Source organism: Citrus sinensis, chromosome 5, assembly GCF_022201045.2.
Source record: "Citrus sinensis cultivar Valencia sweet orange chromosome 5, DVS_A1.0, whole genome shotgun sequence".
Lineage (NCBI taxonomy): Eukaryota > Viridiplantae > Streptophyta > Magnoliopsida > Sapindales > Rutaceae > Citrus > Citrus sinensis.
The window spans coordinates 14304239-14325514 of record NC_068560.1 but is presented as its reverse complement, the minus strand read 5'-3'; the positions used below and the strand labels follow the sequence as shown (position 1 = coordinate 14325514).

General features: G+C 33.4%; 3 protein-coding genes across 4 annotated transcripts in view; 1 reads left to right on the top strand and 2 right to left on the bottom strand.

Moving 5' to 3' along the window:
• LOC102609518 (protein unc-13 homolog) overlaps positions 1–10390 on the top strand; it is a 28356-nt gene extending 17966 nt beyond the window's left edge. For both annotated transcript variants that reach the window (XM_025097111.2, XM_006465703.4), the window contains 10 exons: positions 1604–1675; positions 3725–3842; positions 3934–4112; positions 5279–5360; positions 5812–5916; positions 6021–6127; positions 7093–7170; positions 7323–7418; positions 7605–7700; positions 9965–10390. In XM_025097111.2, coding sequence (XP_024952879.2) covers positions 1604–1675; positions 3725–3842; positions 3934–4112; positions 5279–5360; positions 5812–5916; positions 6021–6127; positions 7093–7170; positions 7323–7418; positions 7605–7700; positions 9965–10138 — 1107 coding nt within the window. In that variant the 3' untranslated portion in view covers positions 10139–10390. The remainder of the gene's footprint in view (positions 1–1603; positions 1676–3724; positions 3843–3933; positions 4113–5278; positions 5361–5811; positions 5917–6020; positions 6128–7092; positions 7171–7322; positions 7419–7604; positions 7701–9964) is intronic.
• An 8144-nt stretch (positions 10391–18534) lies between these two features.
• Positions 18535–19699, bottom strand: LOC127902535 (probable cytokinin riboside 5'-monophosphate phosphoribohydrolase LOGL10). The gene has a single exon (XM_052441837.1). It carries the CDS (start codon positions 19348–19350, stop codon positions 18676–18678), a length of 675 nt encoding a protein of 224 aa, XP_052297797.1. The 5' UTR covers positions 19351–19699; the 3' UTR covers positions 18535–18675.
• LOC127902538 (uncharacterized) lies at positions 19473–20273 on the bottom strand. The gene is made up of 2 exons (XM_052441840.1): positions 20110–20273; positions 19473–19980 (listed from the first exon to the last, which is right to left on the bottom strand). The coding sequence occupies exons 1-2, from the start codon at positions 20270–20272 to the stop codon at positions 19718–19720; spliced, it is 426 nt and encodes a 141-aa protein (XP_052297800.1). The 5' UTR covers position 20273; the 3' UTR covers positions 19473–19717.
• Between the last annotated feature and the right edge of the window lie 1003 nt (positions 20274–21276).

The window sequence follows — 21276 nt, the reverse complement described above, 5'->3', positions numbered from 1 at the left end:
TGAAACTTCTGTCTACTGGTTTATGATACTCTCATTTGTTTGTAGCAGAGATGTTTTAGTAATTGAACACATTACACAGTCCTAGCTCTCTTTTTGGTGATTTGGCAAGAAAGAAATAGCCGTATTTTTTGTAGTGGAAAAAGAGCAAGATATTAATGGATTATGGGACAGGATTCGATTCTTTTCTTCTATTTGAGGGTCAACTTCCAAAGATTTTCAAGATTCCTCATTCTTTTTCATTTCAGCTTGATTGCAATGCAGTTTTGGGTTAATTTTTTTGGTTTGAATTCTTATTCCTGTTTCTTGGGTTTCTTTTTTCAAAGTTTTGTATAGCTTTAGTGTTCTTCACTGTTGGAAGATTTTAGTTTGTGGACCTCTGGTTCACTTACGTAATATTTATTCCATTCTAATATTCTATAAAAGGTTCTCTGTTTGTTATTTTAAAAAAAGAAAGAAAAATGATGTACACATTAGAGAGGAGTTTCCTTTTAAATGATCAGCTTTCAAAGTGGATCGTTTTGTCCATTTTGAAGGGAGGGCATTTGTTGCTTTCCCATGTGAAAGTGCACTAACTTGAGCATTAATTGAAATTAATAATCTGCATAACCTTCCTTGTGCACTGCTTTTTCTTTAAGCTGTTATAATTTATTTCCATTTGGATGCAGTCAACACTATTAGGCAACATGAACCCTCTATGCTTTGCTACAAGTACGCTGATCAGAATATAAATTTTTCATTGAAACTTTTGTGATATTTGTCAGTCACGATGTAAGATAGCAAGACTACCTTTGTAGCTTAAATTTATTTTGAGCAGGCTCTATTTTCTTGTTTGAGTCATATTTGGTTGCTTATTTGTTGTTTTCCTTATTTGTGTTCATCGGAAGTAGATTCTTTGGTTAGGCCTTTTGCCACTATAAATAGGGCCTTAGTCTTCAGTATTGAATTACACTTTGAATGAATGATATGATGATGATTGAAAAAAGTTTTTTATATTACCTCTTTATTTCTTCTGAATTTTCTCTCCTTTCTCTCAATCTTTTTTCCCCCTTCTTTCACTTTCTATTTGTTTATCATGCACAAACTTTATTGTCGAAGCCCACATTTGTTATGCTACTGTGGAATACACACTCAAAATAGTCTCTTGAAAGTTTCAAACTTAAACATACTATTTTCTTTCCCTTTGGGCCAATGGCCAGCCACAGTCCAATCACCAGCATTTGTACACAAAACAAGAAGTATTGCTATTAGAACTTATTGATCTACAAGTTTGCCTGAAGGCCAACAACCAACCAAGCTTTATTTTGTCTCCACAAATGATTTCTCTGTGGTTATGGTACATTGTAAGATGTCAAAATTGAACACTGATTCTATTGGTAATCAAAGTGAGTTTGAATCTCTCACTTTATAATCTCTCCTTTGGAATTGAGCAAATGTATGTGTGCTGTTCAATTTGCTCAAATTTATTTCAGTGATCCATTCTGCAATTTAGACTTAAAATTGATGGTTTTGCAATAACATATTCCAATTGTAATTTTAATATACTTTTTGGTGTTCTGCAGCTTTTTCATTAATTATATTGCTTTTTTTAATAATTTTTTTGCAGCGTTGGGACCCAATCTCGCCTCAACAGCGGCATGCGAGTTCTATTGTTGAAGTTTATAGGATTGTTGAGGAGGTATGAGGAGTTGTTTGTTTGTGTTCTTATTGCCTATTTTCATCACATTGTCTTGCAAATGACATAATTTGTACGGATTTTTATTGGTTTCTTTTTCCTTAATACACCATTGTAGTTGTGGAAGGTATTATCAGTACAAGGCACGATGCTGAGAACATTGAATGGCTACTATAATATGGAACATATACCCTTGATGATGATAACTTTGTTCAACCAACCAGTTGCCAGAAGATCAAGGCAGTTATTTCCTAGAGGATATTATCTCTAATTTTTAGAGGGATTCGTAGCTTAAAAACTCTACCCAAAACTTGAAAACCTGACTTAAAATTTAGCGCACACAAAACTTGAAATCTGGTCTTTCTAAAAGTCAATCCCGATTTTAGGATGGTTAGAAATACATGGTCCTTATTCTTTTTCATGTCTCACTTTGTTACCTCTCATGGGGACCAATAAAGGAGATATCTACTCAAAACCATTATTATGTTCCAAGAACACTGGAGTAATACTCTATAATACTACTGAAGATAACCTAGCATAAAAATTAAATCAAACACTATTATAAACAACCCCTCACCTTCCTCGTCTTTCCCTCTTGGAGAAATATAAAGAAGAAGAAGAGGAGAGGGGGGGGGGGTGTGGGAAGAACAAGACTCAACGGTAGCGCACATGATCATCTTCAGAAAGGAGTCCTTGACACACACACAGAAATCCTCATGCAGTGCCTTTACAGATGTGGCTGAAGATCTTAGCTTAAAAACTCTACCCAAAACCTGAAACCTAACTTAAAATTTAGCCACACACAAAACTTGAAATCTGGTCTTTCTAGAAGTAAATCCCGGTTTTAGGATGGTTAGAAATACATGGTCCTTATTCTTTTTCATGTCTCCCTTTGTTACCTGTCATGCAAATATTTTTTTCTCCCTCTAATATTCTAGATTTTAGATTTGCATGTATATGGTAGAAACTAGACAAACTTGGTGTCAAACACTTTAATTACTCAACAAACAAGGTTGATTTGAAAATGTAACAACCTAAGGGGAGCTTTAGGAATTTAGATTGTATCCTGCTCATTTTTGTATTGGGTTGGGGCAGTCTCTTTTGAATTAAGTCAGACTTTTGGGGAATATTACTGTTTTGTATAGCTTTGACTGATTTTGGGTGGATACCTGGTTCTTCATATCAATATAAATATTCATAGTTTTCTTGTAAAAATAAATAAATAAATTGAACTTCAGGTGCTATTAACTTTGAAAGACTACATATTTATGATATAGACAATAGTTGATAACACCGACAATGAATGTAGTGTTTTTTTTTTTTTTTTTTTTGAGTTAGCTAGTTTGAGATCTGAGTTCCAGAAAAATGTTCAGCTGGCTATTAATTGCATTTTGGATTGGTCTTATTAATGTGAAATGCTACGTAATTTAGATGTGTGATACATTACTGCACTCTTTTTTCTAAAAATGAATGTTTGGTACTGAATAAGTTATGATAATTAAGTTTCTTATAAAATGTGAGGGGCCAAATATTATATTGTAACTGCAGACTAGAAAAAAATGAGAATTTTTTCAAATGCAAATTGTTTACGAACTCAAAAATAGTAAACCGTGATTTTCTTCCCTTTTTCAGCCATATTGCCTGATGTTATCTTCATTTATCATTATAGATTCCTAAATTAAATCTTTCCTTGAATGACTAATAACTTATTCATTATCAAACATTTTATGTGTGCCACCAAATAGATTATTTTCCAATTTATAACTAATAACTTTAGAAGGCACAACATTGTATGTTGTTATTAACTTATTTTAGGATTATTCAACCAATTATGAAGGATTGTCTCAATCAACATACAAGTCAAATTTACACCAAAATTTGATCAGACTCCTTTACTTCAATTGCAGAATCTTTTAGTGGAGGTTCAGAATCTGACTGTTTTAAGAAGTTATTTACTAGAATTGGCTTTGATATTTTAACTCTACCAACATATCTCTTAGTCCAGTATGTCAGCTGTACTATTTATTTCTTTGTGAATGATTTTTATTGCAGACAGTTGATCAGTTTTTTGCTCTTCAAGTTCCAATGAGGTCTACTGAATTAAATGCACTGTTCCGCGGCATTGATAATGCCTTTCAAGTGTATGCAAACCATGTTACTGATAAGTTGGGTATGTTCTTTATATGCACTCTCTAAGTCGATAGATTATGTTTGATCCTTTTCCACAGAGACTTACACTTCCACTATGGGATATCATGTAGGGAGCAAGGAGGATTTAGTCCCACCTGAACCTGTCCTCACGAGATACAGGAAGGAAGCTGGAATAAAGGCATTTGTGAAGAAGGAAATACTTGACCCTAGGATTTCTGAGGAAAGAAGGTCAAGTGAAATTAACATCTTGACTACAGCTGCTCTCTGTGTTCAGTTAAATACACTACATGTGAGTGTTCTAACCTCACCTTTTATATTTTTTATTTTTTTGAGAAAAGTTAAATGTTTGTATAATACTTACGTTGCCTTTCTTTATTTCCTTTGGGTGGGGTATTTTATTTATTTATTGCTGTTCTAGTGAATTTCTGAAGTTTATGATTAGCATAGCCAATTCAGAAGTTGAAATATTAGAGTTCAACATTCAATTTTTTATGCCAGTTGTTAGTTCTTCCCACAGCTGAAGAAATTGTTTTCTTTGAAGGTGAAGACACATATAACAATGATAATGAGCAATTGTAATCTCAGTTTCCACTTTCAAAAAGTTCAGATTGTGCTAAAATTACAGACTTTTACCATACTGCATTCTACATTTTCCATATTCAGATAACAATATCAAGCTGGTACATAGTCAAACCCAGAAATGGCAGCTTCCAACTTTGTCATGGGTGAAACTGCAAAAAGACTAAACATGTGCTTGATTATTCAAGGACGAACATCTTTATGTCCTTGAGTCCCAAAATTTACTTGTATTACATCAGTTTTCTTCTGGTTTCTTAAAAGCAATTGGGCCTTCCCACCTATAACTTAAGCTTTTACCTTAGATTTCCTGAAGAATTTTTCGAGTCTGCACTTGGAATTGACAGTTAAATGTTTCCTAGAGTGGTTGCATTAGGATTTAGTGTGGCCTATAAGAGCTTGAAAGATTTTGTTGGGCTCTTATCTAATAGCTTAAACTTTTAGGTCAATCGGTAATTTAGCACGGCGTAAGAGTCAGCTTGACCAAGTGATTTCTAATTGAATAAGCTGTAATAAGTTGTGTGATTTGTTTGTCAAGTCTTTGGTAGTTGTCTTTTGGTTCACGTGCAAATGCATGGCAAGGGAGTTCTAGAAATTGAATACCCATTTTGGCCCTCACCTAGTCGCTTGAGCTTTGGGCCAAACAGTAACTTAACATGCTGATAGTGTTGGTTTTGGTTCAGACCTCATAATAGCCATAAAGATTAAAGATCATTGCACACTGATTTCCATCCATTATAAAAAATTTGCTAATGACTTATTGTTTCAATAAATTCAAAACAATTATAACTATTCTAGTAATGCATTTTATTTAAAAACTTATTTGTAGATATCTGTAGCTTAGTTATTGCTGATACAAATTATTTGTGCCATTAACAGTATGCAATTAGTCAACTGAATAAGTTGGAAGATAGCATTTTGGAGCGCTGGACAAGGAAAAAGCCCCATGAAAATTTTCTCAGTATGTATCTCTAAACTTGTGATCATTGTTTTAAATCATCCTAGTTATTTGAGTTTGGTTAAATCACATAACCATCTTGATAAGGGTATGTATAACCATAATGGCCTTTTGCAAAGTTTCCTTGTCTCTCTGAGCTGATGCTCAAAATAATAATGGGGCATAGCTTGATCTTGGCTGATGAAACTTCTGAAGTAATTATCATCGTGGTTTTTGGGCTGACAAATCATTTCTCAGATAATTATCTTATGATTTTGACTGCCTTTTGGTGATGCAGAACTTTGCATAAAATCTGCATTGCATCTGTCTTGATAACAAATTTATATGTTCTTTATAGCTTACCTAAATAATTGATGGATTGCCCTGATTATTCTCTGTTGGAAAAGTTGTACACGTTGGTCTCCTCAAAAGTTTTAACCATTACAAATTCTCCCACTGGTCCTTTTGTTGACAGAGAAATTAGTGGAGGAGAAATCTAAAAGTTTCACTAAGAATGACACATTTGATGGCAGTAGAAAGGATATAAATGCTGCTATTGACCGGATTTGCGAGTTTACTGGTACATTTGTTTATTTTTTACATTTAGTCTTATTCTTAGCATCACAAGTCTAATTTCTTGGGAAAAAAGCTTGTTCACTGGTATACCTTTTGCTTGTTGCACAGGTACTAAAATTATCTTTTGGGATTTGAGGGAGCCATTTATTGACAACTTGTATAAACCTAGTGTTTCCAAATCTAGGTTGGAATCATTAATTGAACCGCTGGATGTGGTAAGAAATGTGTGTGCTGTAAGAAATACATTTGACTACTGGCTACTGTCTTGATACTGCCCTATTTTCCTTTGTGTAGCATAAGAGCACAAAAGAAAGCATGGGACTTTAAAATTTATCCTGCTGAAGTATTATACTGCTCTCTATTAAGAAACATTAGTATTTAATCTTGAAAATGTAGGTCTCCAAGCAACACAATTTGCCTACGGTTGCTTTCTTGAATTACTGTAATTTCTTGGTCACCTGCAGCCTGAGTTACATATGATTTTGAAAATGCTAGAGGTGTAGTTTTGGACTTCCACCAATTTGCATGGTAGCAACATGAGTGCCAAGACATGAATTCTTTTTGGTGCAATAGTATTCAATTTAGTAATATATGCATAGGCAACATCTTTTACTGTGAAAAATATGGTATCTATACTGTGTTTGGTAATTTTAAACTGTCGTTACTATTTTACACTTGGACTGGAGCACTATTGTTGTCAATCTACCTGCTAGGGCTGTTGGTGCTAAATTAAAGGAAATTTTGTTGTTGGCACATGATTAATTCTAAAATCTTTAGCTAATAGATAAGGTTTGAACAAATATTTCAACCCAATGGATCTCTTCATATGTGCGACCAAATACAATACTTGGCGTGTAGATCCACCAAATACACTCAAAGAAACATGGATCTAAATACAAATGCACGTATGGATTGAACTCTGCACTATACCTTATTAACAGCACGCGGATTTATCAATGATTGAAACTCACTGTGTTAGACAGGTTCTGAATCTGATATGACTGTTGAGGAAAAAAAAAAATCTGATATGAATGTTGAGAAACCTCTAATCTATAAAGTTTAAGCCAATAGAAATGGTCTATAATTCTCTGGGTCAATCATATGATCATGTGCATTTATTAAAACTAGTATATTCTATTGAAATTAAGGTTGGGGCTAACTGCCATTCATACTGTTTCAGGAACTAAGTAAATTATGTGATGTTATTGTGGAGCCGCTAAGGGATCGCGTTGTAACTGGTCTACTTCAAGCATCCCTGGTCTGTTCCTTCCTTCACTTACAAAATTGAAAAGATTGTTGGAAGTATACATTATGGTGCTATATTCATGTATTTATTTTTATTAATTATATACATTCTACATTCATGCATTTATTTTTATTAATTATATATATTCTACATATATTTTTCAGGATGGTTTACTCCGTGTGCTATTAAATGGTGGCCCATTTCGCGTCTTCTTCCCCAGTGATGCAAAACAGCTAGAAGAAGACTTAGAGATCTTAAAGGTATTTGCAGATGGCCTCTTGTCAGATATAAATAATTGGGAGTTCAGGGTTCTTGTGTATTATAAAGATGTAGTCTCATTTAAAAGAAATCTTCATAAGCTGCTTTTAGAGATATGCTGAAAATTGAGTCTTTGCCCTCTTGAAAATGCTTTTAAGTATGATTTAATGTCACACTTAATTTTATAGGAATTCTTTATTTCTGGAGGAGATGGGCTTCCAAGAGGAGTAGTAGAGAATCAAGTAGCACGTGCTCGGCATGTAGTAAAGCTGCATGGCTATGAGGTTAGTTATTACATCTTCATTGTGAATGTTTAAGGGAACCGAAGTGATGCAAGACCAGTTAGGCTTCTTTAGGAGTTATGTTTATTTTTCCTTAGTTCTGTTTAATTTAGGTTTTATTTAGCTTGTTTGAGTCGTGTTTTGTAATTTATTTGGGTTAGACTTGGTTTCCTTTGTTTGTGTTGGAGTAGGATTCCTATTTCGTTACTAGAGGTAGAATTTTTTCCCCCTGTTGTTTAGGATTTAGGTAAATTTCAATTTACTCCCTAAATAAATTGTCATACTTCAACTTAACCCCCAAATTATTGAAAACATCAATATGCCCTCATATACAGTTCAAGTTTTTCATTAATGCAACCCCGTTTGCCCTAATCTTTTGAACGGTATATGGGGGTGGGTTGATGTTTTCAAATTTCAATAGTTTGGGTGGTAAACTGAAGTGTGTCAATTTACAAAGGGGGAATCAAAATTTACCCGTGATGTGGACCATTATTGCCTTATTTTCAGCTTTTAGTTGATAGACTTTGCATGAATTGATGATTATTGTAACTGTTTTCTGATACCAAAATCTCCATGATCTGGTAAGGGGTGTTGGCTTAACTCTGTTTTCGAGTTTGTCTTTGTTGTTAGATCTTATATTCCTCTACTTACAACTGATCCGTATTCTATTGTATAGAACTCTTTGTGATCTCAAGGGGTTCTTTTTTTGTTCACTATTTGTACATGTATTTCTTCCTAATACATGTTTCTTTGTTTTTTATCACAAAAAAATATAAAAATAAAAAATAAAAACACTCCACAATCTGAAGTGTTAATTCGTGAGAACTATCATAATTTTTTTTGTTAATTTATCAAGTTATTTGATGGTTATGGTGAGTCACACAATTTAAACTAGCTGGCACGACCGATAACCTTTACTGTGGTTGAACTTATCCTCTCTCCTTTATTCTTAAAGGGAGATGTTCCCCTTGGTTGCAATTTTGCAAAATCTGGTGGCAATAATATTCAGACTCATCGAAGATAAAACATGTAAAGAAGAAGAGTCCTTTTTCCATGAAGTTTCTTGTTCTGTGTTCTAGAAATGCAGTCGTGCATAGAAATAATTTATTCCTTTTTTGTTGGTTACATAGAATTGATAATACATTTTCCGCTAGGACATTATGCAGTTCATTTAGTAGAATAACTACTGAAGAATAAGCCTGTAATTAGTCCAGTATCGTGGTAGGGTGAGGAAAAAATAAAAATCCATTTTTCCTACATAGAGCTTCTTGGTTTTACAACTAAAAAAAGGGTGTCATGAAGAAAATGCATTATTCCAGAAAGTTTGTATTTGATGAGGCTGTTGATCAATGAAAAGTCATCACTTTCACTAAAAAGGAAAAAAAATGAGGTTATTAGGATTTTATAATGGTTTTCTGAAGAGTATATTATGCATTTAATCCAATATATTATTAGGGAAGTAAATTTAGCGTTTGGGTTCGAGGTGTTATTGTTGTTAACCCTCTATTAATGTGGGATGAAATCACGGGATATCAAGTGTATGAGTTGTAAATATTCGCTACCAGGTAGAGGTATTTTACCATAAGCTTTAGTTGTGCTTAAAGTTAAGTAGAAGAAAGCAATCCAAAATATCATTATATGTTTGAAATTTTAACTTGGGTTAATTTTGGATTACTCCCGTGAAATGACAATCTTTAAAATATTCTTCAAACTATTATATACATCAATTTACCCTCCTTCGGTTCAGAGGCTAAAAAAAAATTCATCAACACACCCCACTTTTGCCCTTATCTTTTGAACAAAAATGGAGGGAGTTGAGATTTACAATAGTTTTGGGATTATTTTAAAGATTGTTATTTTAAGGAGGAGGTAATACGAAATCAACTCTTTTAACTTAATGGAGCATTTATTGTGAATCTCTTATTTCAACCCTGTTTTGCACGGTTTAATTTACCGTGTGCTGTCAGGGTCTATATGGTATTGAAGTGTTGTAGCTTGGAAAACCTTATCTTTAAAACCATTACCTGCCAGACACTATCAACTTTTATTTCATAGTTAGAGTCTCCTTACTAGAAGTTATGATGAAAAAATTATTTCCTGCAGTTATAGTAACATTACTAGATGAAGTCTAGATCGTGCCTCAGTTGTCACAGAACTGAATCTTCATATTCTTTTGTTGGAATATCAACAAGCTTTACAACCCTATAAATTTTGAGAACTATTTGCAGCTTAGAGTTTTCGCCATGCTAATCAATAATCATTTGCAGACGCGGGAGTTGATTGATGATTTGAGATCTGGAAGTTCTCAAGATATGCTGGGTACGAGAGGCAAATTAGGTGCTGACAGCGAAACCCTGTTGAGAATACTATGCCACAGGAGTGATTCAGAGGCCTCCCATTTTCTCAAGAAACAATACAAGATACCCAAGTCTTCATCTTAGAGGTAATCGTGCCAAAGAAAGAAGTGGAAGGTAAATTTGTATCTTTAACTTGTGTGAATATACACTCTCAGTCCAACAGAAAGTAATTCTATTTTTCGACAAGATTTTGTCTTGAAGTACCTTTAAACATTTGTTTTATTCAGTTTTAATTTTGGTTTTTGCATTTGTACAATATGTAAGAAATTTTTCTAGTTCATCTTCAAAGTGTTTGTGCAATATGAATAGACAATTGTCATCGAAGATCTTTCTGAATCCAATGTGTAGACTACCAAGCAAGTTTGCAGCACGTTGCTATTGTTAAAGAGGTTCAAGACACTACTGTTGTGTTCTAATCTGACAATTTAATTAGCTTTTAGAGTCATCTTCATGCAGAGATTCAAAATAACAATTCCTTCGTATTTTTATATTTATGACTATTGACTGGTGTAACTTGGATGAAAAATGCTTGCCAATCTAATAATCCTAGAAGAACTCAATTAATGAGACAAAGATGTAACAATGACTTGTCGGTGATGACATTTTTTTTTCTTTTAATTACTTATATTACAATATGAGAAGTAGTGATATTTATAATCAGATAATTTTTTAGATTATTTTATATTGAATTTATGAAGCACATTTTAAATTTTTTATGCTTGCCAATCTAATAATCCTAGAAGAACTCAATTAATGAGACAAAGATGTAACAATGACTTGTTGGTGATGACATTTTTTTCTTTTAATTACTTATATTACAATATGAGAAGTAGTGATATTTACAATCAAATAATTTTTTAGATTATTTTATATTGAATTTATGAAGCACATTTTAAATTTTTTATCATCTCTAATATTTGAAGGATATCAGTTCCACTCATATTTTATAAGAGAGAAAATTCTCTCTACTTAATTAACTTTAATTGAATGAGGAAAATTAAGTCTTATTTTTAATGTGTAGTGTTTTTAAAAGAATTGACATATAAAAATACAAGGTGGAATGACCTGTTAAGTGTAACTTAATGGAAACATAAATAAACAAAAGTAATTCAACACATCGAACAGACTTTGTAAATAATATTTATTACAAATATTTGTGTAATCTTGTCTTGCTTCGAAAAACAATAATTGTCTCTTAATTATATTCCTTAGCAACCACCGGCTCCCCATTTACTCGGTTATCATGATACTAAGAGTTTCAAGTTCCTCCCTTCTATGAAAATGTGAGTATCATTGTGATAAAATAGAACATATGAATGGAAAATATCTTAGAAAATAACAAGATATTTTCTAACGTAATATTTTATTTGGTACTTTTTGTGAACAAGAGTAGAAAATAGCTTTTTTATTATGTCTCGTGTTCCCGCATTTAAATTGCATCAAGGCCCATATATTTTTCTGTTTTATTTGCGCAATATTGTTATGGCGCATGTCTTTCTTATTTTCATTTAAAATTTAAATAAAAATTAAATAAAACATGGAAGCACATATATTTTATTTTATAATTTTTTCAAATAATTTATCAAATTAGATTTTATTTATTTCATTTTAAATTCTACTTTTAAAACAATTTACTAAACTTTTTTATACTCATTAAAAACTAGGTTAATTTCGTGCTATCCCCTAATGAAGTGACAATATTCAAATCACTCTGCTTACTATTGAAAACATTAATCTACTCTCAAAACTCGTTATCTTTAATTATTAACTATTGTTGACTCATGAAAGTACAAAAGTATTCCTACCCTAATAGAATATTCTTGTAACAGCTTTATCAAGTCAACAAAAATAATTGATATATGTTAAGTCATTGAAAATGTAAAAAGTTAACTATTAAAATATTAATATGTAAATTGTGAATAAAAGATTAAAAAAATAAATGTAGAAATGACTTCATGCGCCTGAAAAAGTAATTAGTTTTCCTTAATTAGGCATATTAGTTAGGAAAATTACAAGTTATGCCATCGTATGTCAAATTATGATAAATGGCATAAAATTTTACATGTGTCCAACTAGTTCAAAATTCAAATTAACTGTGCACAGCATTGCTTCATAAATTTACAAAGACCCCTGTACATAACCACGTGCCCCAAAGCATCGAAATCCAAGTATTGCTACAAAAGCTTCAACAAAGCAGTGAGAATGTCATCCTCTAGGGAAAGTTCCACCAACGTTTTTAATGAAGACGAAGAAGAGAAGTTGCAAGTGAACAGCAAGGTCATCAAGTTTAGAAACAAATCGTGTATTGACTGTGGTGAATAAGCCACAATCAAAGTTTCTGAATCTGCTGAAATACAAGTGTGTAACCCAAGAGGGGGGGTGAATTGGGATTCTAAAAATTATTTGATTCTAAAAACAAATTATCACTCAAATCTAAAATGAATTTAATGGAATAACAATTAAATCAATTACAATATAAAAAGATAAGGGAAGAGAGATTCAAACACGGAGATTTTTACGTGGCTCGGCCAACCTCGCCTACGTCAACGCCTCCAAGCTTTCCAAGCTTGAGGATTTTACTAAGCAATCCTCCAAGGCTTCAAATGCTTACACTTGACTTCCAAGGTGTCAATGAACCTTTACAACAAGAGATTATCCCCAATCTCTTAACCCAAGTATATCCCAACAATGCCCAATCTCTTAACACTTACAATCACTCAAAGTAAAAGATTAAAAATTATTTTTCTCTCACACAATATTTAAGATTACAAATCAATGCCCAATGTGTGAATAGATGAAGCAAGAATGTGTTTTTAAAGCTCTATGAAGATTGTATTCTCGAATATAAGCTCAATGGTCGTGTTGTGATCAACCTTGTTTGAATTTTAATAAGCTTATTTATAGTTGGAGCTGAAAAACTAGCTGTTTTAGACTGTCTGCTCGAAAACGGTTCGCCGTTAGACATTAATGGTTAACCATTTAGGCTGGTCAAAAGTTACCGTTGGGCCAAATTTCAAATAAACGGTTTGCCATTTAGAATTACCCGTTAGCCGTTAAATTCCAGAGACCTGCAAGATAATCTTCAATTGTTAGTTCATACTAAATGGTTAAAGATTTATACGAAATAACCTTTCTGAAATTTATAGGTTAGCCATTTGTAATTAACGATTCGCCGTTTGTTTTCAGTAACCTGCAAAACAAGTTAGCCTTATCTGTTTCAGTTAACCTTTTGCCATTTCTTTCCAAGTACAATCTTTCATTCTGGATTTTATCGGTTAACTGTTTCACTAAATGGTTCACCGTTAAATTCCAGTAGCCTTTCTAGCTTTTTGTGTTTTCCGTTTTTCTTAATCGGTTAGAGCTTAGGCAATATGTTGCTCTCTGGTTTTAATCGGTTAACCGTTTAAAATAAACGGTTCACCGTTTAAAATAAACGGTTCACTGTTTATTTCCATAATCACATTTTAAACCAGATTTTGTAGAGACTCATTTTCTAATTTAAAATTTAACAGTGATCAATCTTTTATGAATATAATTGAAATGATTATAAGGCTCTCATTTATTAAGGAATAGCTCCAACATTTTAATCAAAAACCATTTAAATTTTGTTATCATCAAAATCAATATTATTAACATATTCATGTTACCAATCTCCCCCTTTTTTATGATGATAAACTTCATTCAATATTTTGCTCCCCTTTAATAAAAGCTCCCCCTAAATGTATGGCCAAATTAAGAAATGTCGAATAAAAAGATTTTTGCTCAAGAAAGCATTTTTAAATTCATTTTAAATCTCCCCATAATTATCTCCCCCTTCATCATCAAAAAGAAAAGAGAGAAAAGAAAACCGTAAATCCGTTAAAGAAAGAAGTTACTCAGTTTTGGCGAGCAAAAATTTTGGCAGAGTTTCCCCTTAAAAATGAACAAAACCACTAATACAAGATGAGATTTAAAAACACTTCCAAAATATAGTAACAACAACTCCATTATTCAACAAACCAACAACTCCATTTACCAAGAAACCAACAACTCCATCAACCAATATCAAATCAGTCAATATCAAGTCATCCAACATCAAGAACATCACAAAAACATGTCATCAAAATCCATCAAGATCATTTAGATGTAGTAGTGTATACATAAAAATACACATAGCAACACACAAACAAACAAAATATGAAATGTATGTGCGAAAATAGAACTCAAAAACTATGGAGGTGGAGAAGATGTGCTCCCCGGATCATAACCGAAATAGCAGAGAAGAGTGCACTGTCCAGCAATAAGCTCAAGCTGATGATCAATGCTCTGCTGCTGGAAGGTCTGAAAGTCAGAACGTAGCTGCTACTGGTTACAGGAGAAAGTGTCCAAACGATAGATAATCAGCTGCTGCCGCTCCGAAATCCTGCGAACATCAGCAACCAACTGCTGCATAACATCCGAAACAGGGGGCTGAACTGGCGCTGGAGGTGGCTCAGAAGAAGAGGGCTGCTCAGGAACAACAAATGGCTCAGGAGCAAGAGGCTGCTCGAGAGCCAGAGGCGGCTCAGAAGAGGAGGGAATGTCAGCATCCATCACACGCTCCTCAGAGTCAGAGTCAGCTGGAGGCCGGGGGACAAAACGGCGACGCGGAGGATGGGGATGAGCTCCTAATCTAAAATCTAGAAGCTTATTGGGAGGATAGACATCGTTGAGCATCCGATCGTCCTCTGGAGCAATCAAGGTATCCCGATTTTTGGAATTTTTAGTCTTTATCCACTCTCCATTCTTTCTAGAAAAACCGATACTAGTCATGGCCTCTAGGTCAATCCGTCTAGTCTCCATATAACTGGTATCGAGAAGAGGCACCTCAAAGTGTCGCAGTATCTTAGTAATGATACTGCCATATGGAAGCAAGCGGTGGTTAATCGCGAGAGTACTCAACATATGCCGCACAATAACATAACCGAGGTTAATGGGACGGCATGAAATGAGGCTATCTAATAGGCCAACGTCCAACCTCGTAACCTCATCCGAGTGACCCTTCTTAAGTGTCACTATGTGCTGTAAAATAGTATGAAAAATGCGAACTTGGAGAGGTAAAAGTTGAGACCGAAAAGGTAGATTACAGATCTCATCAGACAAGTCTCGACGGCGACAAATATTACGGACTCTATCAACATGAATAAAACCGTCAAAAGAAATGGCTTTCCTAGAGGTATAAATATCATGACCCTCACTAGAGATACCTAGAAAGCCAATTAGGTCTTCATCATCAAATTCTATAGGCACACCGCCGACTTGAGTAACTATCCTATCTAGGTGAGTTGCGGAGATTTCCATGTTTGAATAAAAGACTCGCACTAAATTGGGATAAACTCGGTCATCAAAGTCAATGGCAGACTCCGAAGGCTGAAGCATATCACTAATGCTTCTACCACATACAACTAAGATACTGAAATCATCTATTTCAACATAAAAAGAGTCAAGTACCTTTCTACCATTGAAGCGATCCTTGAATCGCTTGGCCAAGGAAGGCATGGGGAAATGAATTCTTTCGAATTCAGAGACTTCCCGTGGTGGTATAGGATTCCTTGGAGGCATAGATTTTCTCCTGAGATTTCTTTGAAGGGGTGCAGCCATGGTGAATAGTAAGAAAGTTTGAAATTTTTTAGAGAGATGTGAGGTGACACAACTTAAAAGTAAATTTTAACTCCCAAGTATAAGAGTGTCTTGTTGTATTATAACTCGGTGAGTCCGAGGTCGATCCACAGAGAAAAGATTTAATTAGTTTATTTTATTTTATCTAAAAATTGAAATTAAAACTTGAATATAAACAACTTAATTTAAATGAAACTATGGAATTGAACTAGTTAGGGTTATGGATCCACTCTTAGAAATAAATAAAACTTAATAAATTCTTTTTGCCAATTTGTTTTAGATTTATTACTCAAAAGATTAATTATACAAATTATTATTATTTTCCCTTTAATTTTATGATGGATTAAGTATTTATTGTGCCAAAATTTAATTTGTCTACAATAAGTCAAAATACCATTTCACCATGCCTTATATTAAGATCTTAAGAATTTATTGTGCCAAATTCATTTGTTTGTCTACAATAAATCAAATTTTCAAAATATAAAACATGTATAAAATTAAATAGAAAATAATTTAATTTATAAAATTAAACATAGAATTTGATTAAATCATATTTATTTCTTAAGAGTTTCACCTTCCCCTAACTAATATTATTTAGTTAAGCATAATTAAAATAAAAAGAAGTAGTAAAATTGAATTACTTATAATTAAAAGAAATAAAAACAACTAAAATTGGAAATAAAACTAATTTTATTAATGAAAATAATTATACAAAATATTAAAAACACACCTGGAAATCAAGATTACAAGGAGATGGAGAGAATTTGAGAAGAAGAGAGTTGTAGAGAGATGATTAAAACATAAAAATGAGGCTCTATTTATAGAAAAATAAATTCATAATCCAGTGCTTTGCGGTCCATCATAGGCTTCATGCATGTGCTCCTCACAACCCTTAGATCAAGATCCAATGGCTGGTCAAACTTCAAAAGTCAACATCACACATGGCATCATTTGACTCGTCCGATTTACCCAAAGAACGGTTGAGATTTGGCGGGTTAATGGGTGGATCGGGTCGACCCAAATACAAAGATTCGGATCCTCCAACTTGCTTCACCAACCATTGCCACGTGGCACAATCATGGCCATTGAATCATGAACGGTTGAGATTTAGTCAAGATTGCCAATTATCCCATGCACTCATATCTATTGTAAGCTCATTTCATCATCCAATCAGTGCTCGGTCAACAGGAAAAGTCAACTTTTTTTTACACAAGCCCAATTTTAAGCCGATCTTGACTGATCTTAAGGTTTTCGGACCTCCGGAATCCAAATTTGACCTCCGTTTATCTGTTTGGAGCCTCGAAGTACGTGAAATTAATAATTTTCCTAATAAACACATAAAAATACACAAAATTAAATATATTTAAAACATAATTAATAATTCATAATATATTACATAAACACAAATATAAATTATAACATAAGCATAAAATAACATATTATCGCTTGATAATTAAACAATTTTTAATACTAATCACACCCCCCAACCAGCTTATTGCTAGCCCTCTAGCAATTAAAGCGTTATATTAAGATTTATAAAATTCACATGCAAGTTAATAGTTGTTCATCTATCCTCTAAATTACCAAATAAATGAACTCTCCCAAATTCCTTTACCACATTGATGTTCACTCATTATCCAGAATATCATCAAACCTTCTTTTGTGCTCAAGTAATTAACACAATACTTATGGGGCTTCATTAAAAGAAAAACAACATTTTCGTTCTAAAATTCATTAGAAATTATATCTTTAGGCAATAGATTATTCACACATTTTTTTTTTTATATTACATTTCTAACCCGTGTAGCGAGCTTTAGGTCAATGACTCCCAGACCAGTTGGCCTTAGGGCACTAGGTGTTGAAGCACCCCTACGGACTTAATTACTCGGGTTTCTAATAAACAAACAATATATCTATTACCCATGTAGCGAGCTTTATGCCAGTGACTCCCAGACCAGTTGACCTTAGGGCACTAGGTGTTGAAACACCCCTACGGACTTAATTACTCGGGTTTCTAGATATAACAAAATTAAAAACATTTTTTCTTCTTTTTTTTTTTTTTTTTTGATTTTTTTTTTTTTTTTTTGGTTTTTTTGTTTTTTTGTTTTTGGAAATATACACTTTCTACTACCTTAGATACTATTCCTAATAAATCAAAAGAACTAAATGCTGTAAAACTTTAACTTACAACCCACTAGTATGTGTCATAGTGTGTGTGTGAAGAATGATTCAATAATACCTGTTAAATGAGTAAACAATTAAATAACTTAATAACCAAGTGGAGAGTTCACAAATTTGAGTAATTCAAAGAAAAGGGAACAAAAACAACTTACTATGAATCTCAAAATCAAAATATAATACAACAAGACTATTAGGATGCGTCTCAAAAGTCGTGACTCTTTACACGGCCATCCTAGACAAAAAACAAATTTTTTTTTTTTTGGTTTTTTTTTTAACAAAGAAAAGAAAAGAGAAAAGAGAAAAACAACACACATATTTAAAATATACGTCAATTATCCCCACCCCACAACCTAATCTAAACATTATCTTAACATTTTATAATTTTACAGATATGCAAAAAAATAAAAATAAAAGAGAATAATAAAAGAAGAAGAAGAAGAGATCTCACCTGAACTTGATGCAGAAGCTTAAAAGCAAATAACAAAGATGAAGAAAGAGTCAATTTTTTTTTTAACAACACCCTTAAGATTAAGAAGATGCGTTTCTAGAGAGACTACATTCTCTATATCCTGCCATCTTCGACTCAAATTTGTCCTAAGTTAGTCTTTACAGAAAAAAAAAATTTTTTTTTTTTGTTTTTTGTTTTTTTTTTTTTTTTTTGTAAACACATAACCAGGACTAAGACATTCCACAATTATCAACTATTCCCTCCCCCCAACCTGAAAAAGACATTGTCCTCAATGTTTTAAAAGGAAAGAGAAAGAGTGTAGAAGACATCACATGAACACTACAACAGAAAATATTTACAAACGGAGAGTTAAATCTAAATCGCACTTCTTATTACTGCTACTGTTACCGTTACCGTCATTAGTCGACCAATTCAGTGCAACAGTCTGTGGATCTGGCTCTGGTGTATAAGCTTGCAAAAGATCAAGTAACTCATTAGCAGTAGAAGCAGAGATAAAGAGTTTTTTTACAGAATGTGGAACAAAATGATTCTTTATTGCATGGTTAATAAAAGTTAGCAAGCCGTCATAAAAATTATTAACATTTAACAAACCGATGGGTTTTTGATGAATGTTCAAGTGGGCCCAAGATGCAAATGTAATTAGTGCCTCAAAAGTTGCAAGATCTCCTGGCAAGAAAATAAAAGCATCAGCATGATTCATCATTTCAGATATTCTCTCTTGCATACTTGATACCACTAATTCTTCTCCAATTGGTGGGCCAGACATGCACACTAGCGGTTTCATGGGTTTTGGGATAATGCCGAGTACTTGGCTTCCTCTGGTAAAAACAGCTTCTGAGACAAGTCTTGATAACCCTCGTTCACCTCCTCCATATACAAGATGCAGTTTCCTCTCTGCTATGACACGACCAAGATCTACAGCTGCCTGAACGAACTCTTTGTACTTTCCATAGTGAAACCCAGAAAGCACACAAATATTTTTGAATTGTTTACTCGAAGATGATGCCATTGGACTAATTTTTCAAAAACAAGTTGTGAGTGTTTGAAAAATGAGCTCATATTTAAAGATCTTGGTAACATAAATAATGAGAAACAGCTGTAAATGGGTTGGCAATATTTGTCAAATGACGAGTAAAGCTCGTGGCTCAATAATTCAAAAACAAACAGTAAAAAGAAAGTAATGATTAGAAAAAGCAAACAGTAAAAGAAAACCAAATATTTATTAAATACAAAATCACATCGCTAAATGCAATAATGCAAATGATAAAATAACAGTAAAGTAAAATAACAGTGAAGTGAAAGGATATTTACTGGTAGTTGTGATTGTGGCTCACATCTTCCTCTGGTTTTACGTCCAGTAACGGCTTGAACGCCCTCTATGGGTCGAGGATCGGCTTCCCATCCAGTTTTCTTATAAACTGGCAAACAGGGTCTTTTTGAGTCAGATTCCCAAGACTTAACTGTGCACTTTGTTTTTGGAATAGTATCCACAAATTGTAAATCTCACGTTGCACAATTCCGCTTCGATGCGTCTCAAGAGATCGTAAGATATCATCCAACGATTCTTTACTCATGCCATCTTTAACGAATTTAATTTTATCTTCACGAGTATCAGAAACCATTCCTAAAGATTTACAATCTGGTCGTTTGCAACCAAGTCTCACACAGTTATGACATTTTGAGCCAAGTCGTTTAGCTCTCCTTTTCTTGGCAAACGTACTTTTACCAAAACCAGGCATGTAAGAAACAAATTGACCAGAAAACTCACCTGCTAATCGGACCTTTGCTTCAATTAACCAACGAATGTCAGAAGGAATGCCATTGATCATTAACAAACGCAGTCGTTCACAACGAGCTTTGTAAATTTTCCTGAGGGCATTCTGAGGGAGAGAGGGAAAATGCTTATGGAGTTTATGTTGTATTTCTTCCATGTATGATTTTGGGGTTTCAGTTATTGTGGGAAACTGAAGATACCGACTTAAGAAGTCACGGAGTACCGTTATCCGCCATTTATACGGGAAAATAAATCAAAACACACCAAAAACAAATCTGCAAAATCAAATCAAGCGTGAAAGCGAGCAAAAAGAAGCACACAATATAAAAGGAAAATGAACTTACATTCGTCCTCTCATTGAGTTAACCTCAAGCTCCATTTGAAATTCATATATGCCACTCTCTACTGTTCTGAGTTGTCCCTCTAGATCCTCAACATAGGACACGAATTCTGGTGGTTGCAGATCCCAAAGTGGATGTGATTTACAGCTTTGTATCAGGCCTCTTAAGTGAAATTTTATACGCCGAAATCTTTTAAGATGTGCGAACAGGTATTTTCTCATTGAGGTGGTCATGATGTAAAATGAAAATTAATGAGAGAATGTACAACTGTCAAACAAACACGCTTACACAAGAAAAACAATGTAAAAAAAAAACTATGTACAGTGCATCAATCTAAGGAAAAAAAAAAAGTCAAACAATGAAACGGTAAAATAATAGTAAAACAAAAAAAAATCATTAAAAACTTAATCAAGAATTGGTGGGTCATCCAAATTAATTTCGGTGTCCTCGTCACGTGGGTGATGTTCCAGATATGGTTTTAATCTTTGACCATTAACTTTAAATGTGACACCATTATTTGGATTCTCAATTTCTATGGCCCCATATGAATATACATTTTTTACAACAAATGGGCCACTCCATTTTGACTTTAACTTTCCTGGAAATAAATGAAGACGAGAATTATAAAGCAACACTTTTTGACCAATCTCAAATGTTTTTCGAAAAATTCTTTTATCATGAAATGCTTTTGTTCTTGCCTTAATAATTCTTGAATTTTCATATGCATCATTCCTTAATTCCTCAAGTTCATTCAATTGCAATTTTCGCACATTACCAGCATCAACCAAATTTGAATTAAAAGCTTTAATAGCCCAAAGTG

What these genes read in the sequence shown, in the direction of transcription:
- LOC127902538 (XM_052441840.1), bottom strand. Translation starts at nt 20,272, where the DNA reads ATGGAAGAAATACAACATAAACTCCATAAGCATTTTCCCTCTCTCCCT. An exon ending in AGCAAAGGTCCGATTAGCAG is followed by an intron (nt 19,981 to 20,109) that starts GTGAGTTTTCTG and finishes GCAAACGACCAG; the next exon opens with ATTGTAAATCTTTAGGAATG.
- LOC127902535 (XM_052441837.1), bottom strand. Translation starts at nt 19,350, where the DNA reads ATGGCATCATCTTCGAGTAAACAATTCAAAAATATTTGTGTGCTTTCT.